This window comes from Phalaenopsis equestris, unplaced genomic scaffold (genome assembly GCF_001263595.1).
Source record: "Phalaenopsis equestris unplaced genomic scaffold, ASM126359v1 Scaffold000188, whole genome shotgun sequence".
NCBI lineage: Eukaryota > Viridiplantae > Streptophyta > Magnoliopsida > Asparagales > Orchidaceae > Phalaenopsis > Phalaenopsis equestris.
The window spans coordinates 457,660-459,736 of NW_018164630.1; the positions used below are offsets into that span (position 1 = coordinate 457,660).

Genomic DNA, 2,077 nt, shown 5'->3' on the forward strand with positions numbered 1-2,077 from the left:
CCTACTTCTTTGCCATTGAATACATTACAGCAACATCACCCCCAAGCCCCAGTCACCGTAACTTCCCTCCATCGCAGCCGCAACCCCAGACCTTGTTACATCAGCCTCCTCTTGCAGCCTCTCACCAACTCTCTTCCATCACCTTTCCCTCCATCCATCCGCTCAACCCATCCCACCAACCACCAAGCTGTTGCCTGCTGTCTTACATCCTCCCTCCGCATGCTCTGCTTCCCCCTTAACTGCTGCGCCATCTCACTGACCTACACCCTAGTTTGGGGTCGTATTGTCTTTCCTGTTTTCAAGTTTTATAATTGTAACCCTTTCAATTACAACAATAAAGTATTATTTTATCGTGGGTTTTGGGTTAACTCCGATTTCACTCGATTTCATTTTTTAGAAGATTAAAAAGGAAAAAATGATAGACCTAAGATTACATCACATGGTTATGAGTTGCTCAAAATGATTAATGAAAAATAGATTTAACACCTCACGTAACATTAAACAAACATGAATGAAAAATAAAGAATCATAGTGTCAATCCCAAATAGTTGGAACAAGACTAATGAAGATGATAATAATGTAGCTTTGTGATTTATACAATGTTAATGCAGGCCAAAGTGATGTTTGAGAGAATTAAGGTGTCATGATTTAATTTCATCGTCTTGTTTGTTCTCTATATTCATTCTTGAGTATTTGACTTTCAGATTGGGTTTTCCTGTTTTAACAATTCCTGGCAAGATTGATGATTCTCAACATCTAACTGCTATTTGATGGCAACGACATAACGAAGCACTTTTGAATGCTGCATTCAAGCTAAATTTGTGGTCTTCGTTTGTGTGAGATTCGAGTTACATGTCAATGTTACAGACTTTTCTGATGTTTTTGTCGAAATAGGAATATTTGTTGCATGAAGCACGACGTGGAGATAAAATTAGAGGACATGATATGGTTTTGGTTAAACATATTTTTTCATGAATTTTCATGACTTGTACAACTTGTGTAATGGCATCAGAATTTCACTGACTTTTATTTGAACAGCATTAACCTTATAATTCCGACCCTTGGGAGATTTTGTTTTTATTTCATGCATCTCTCACACAGTATCAATGAGTTTTAATTCAGAGAAAAAAAATAGAGAGAACGAGTCATATCCTTTGACAATGAAGAGGGACTCTTGCAGCTTGTTTTTTTATGCCCAACAAAAAATCACGGAAAACATTTTTTAATTATTCTGTGATATTTGTCAACTCCTGACCTTAACTTTTCCTCTAAAAACAGGTTGCAGCCCTGGTTCCTAAAAGTGAACTTGATGGTGAGATGGGAGATGCACACATGGCCCTTCAAGCAAGGCTGATGAGCCAGGCTCTTCGCAAGTTGAGTCATTCTCTTTCTCTCTCTCAGACCATATTGATATTTATCAATCAGGTGAGCTGAAGCTCTATTTACCATTCATTGTTTCTAGAGACAATACAATTAATTGAACTGTTTCTGTTCTTGCCTTTATCCAATGCTTTTCTATGTTCTTTTGTTTGATGGAGTGTTATTGGTTAAAACTAGTTTTAAATTTCAGGTGAGGTGTAAACTCAGCACATTTGGAGGATTTGGCGGACCTACTGAAGTTACATCCGGGGGCAATGCCTTGAAATTCTATGCATCTGTTCGCTTGAATATCAAACGAATAGGTTTTGTTAAGAAGGGTGAGGAGGTAAATATTCTTTCGTAAGTTTCACTGTCAATGAGAAAACTACAAATTTTTTAAATTTTCTTTAATGAACTAAAATAGTTTGAATATGTGCATCCCAATGCTTCACAGTTCCTCTTCAGGACAAGAAATTATTAAGTTTCGAATTCGTCATAAACAACCAGTAAAAGAAATGCGTTGAATGAAGTTTGTTATAAAATTTTGAATTCATTTTGCACTTAACTAAATGTTACTGTAGACAATGATGGAACTCAGTGCAGTTAACTAAATATGGTCTCCAACGAGGGTTGGTTTTGGATTAATGATTAAGTTTTCTTTTTTGTCATGTAGAAATAAATTTGTGCATCAACCTTTCCTCAAACCCCATGGGTTAGA

General features: G+C 36.5%; 1 protein-coding gene across 3 annotated transcripts in view; it reads left to right on the forward strand.

The window, feature by feature from the left end:
* The window catches only part of LOC110022411 (DNA repair protein recA homolog 3, mitochondrial), a 17,706-nt gene that overhangs the window by 14,044 nt on the left and 1,585 nt on the right, over positions 1-2,077 (forward strand). For all 3 annotated transcript variants that reach the window (XM_020721336.1, XM_020721337.1, XM_020721338.1), the window contains 2 exons: positions 1,279-1,425; positions 1,571-1,705. In XM_020721336.1, the coding sequence (XP_020576995.1) occupies positions 1,279-1,425; positions 1,571-1,705 (282 nt within the window). The remainder of the gene's footprint in view (positions 1-1,278; positions 1,426-1,570; positions 1,706-2,077) is intronic.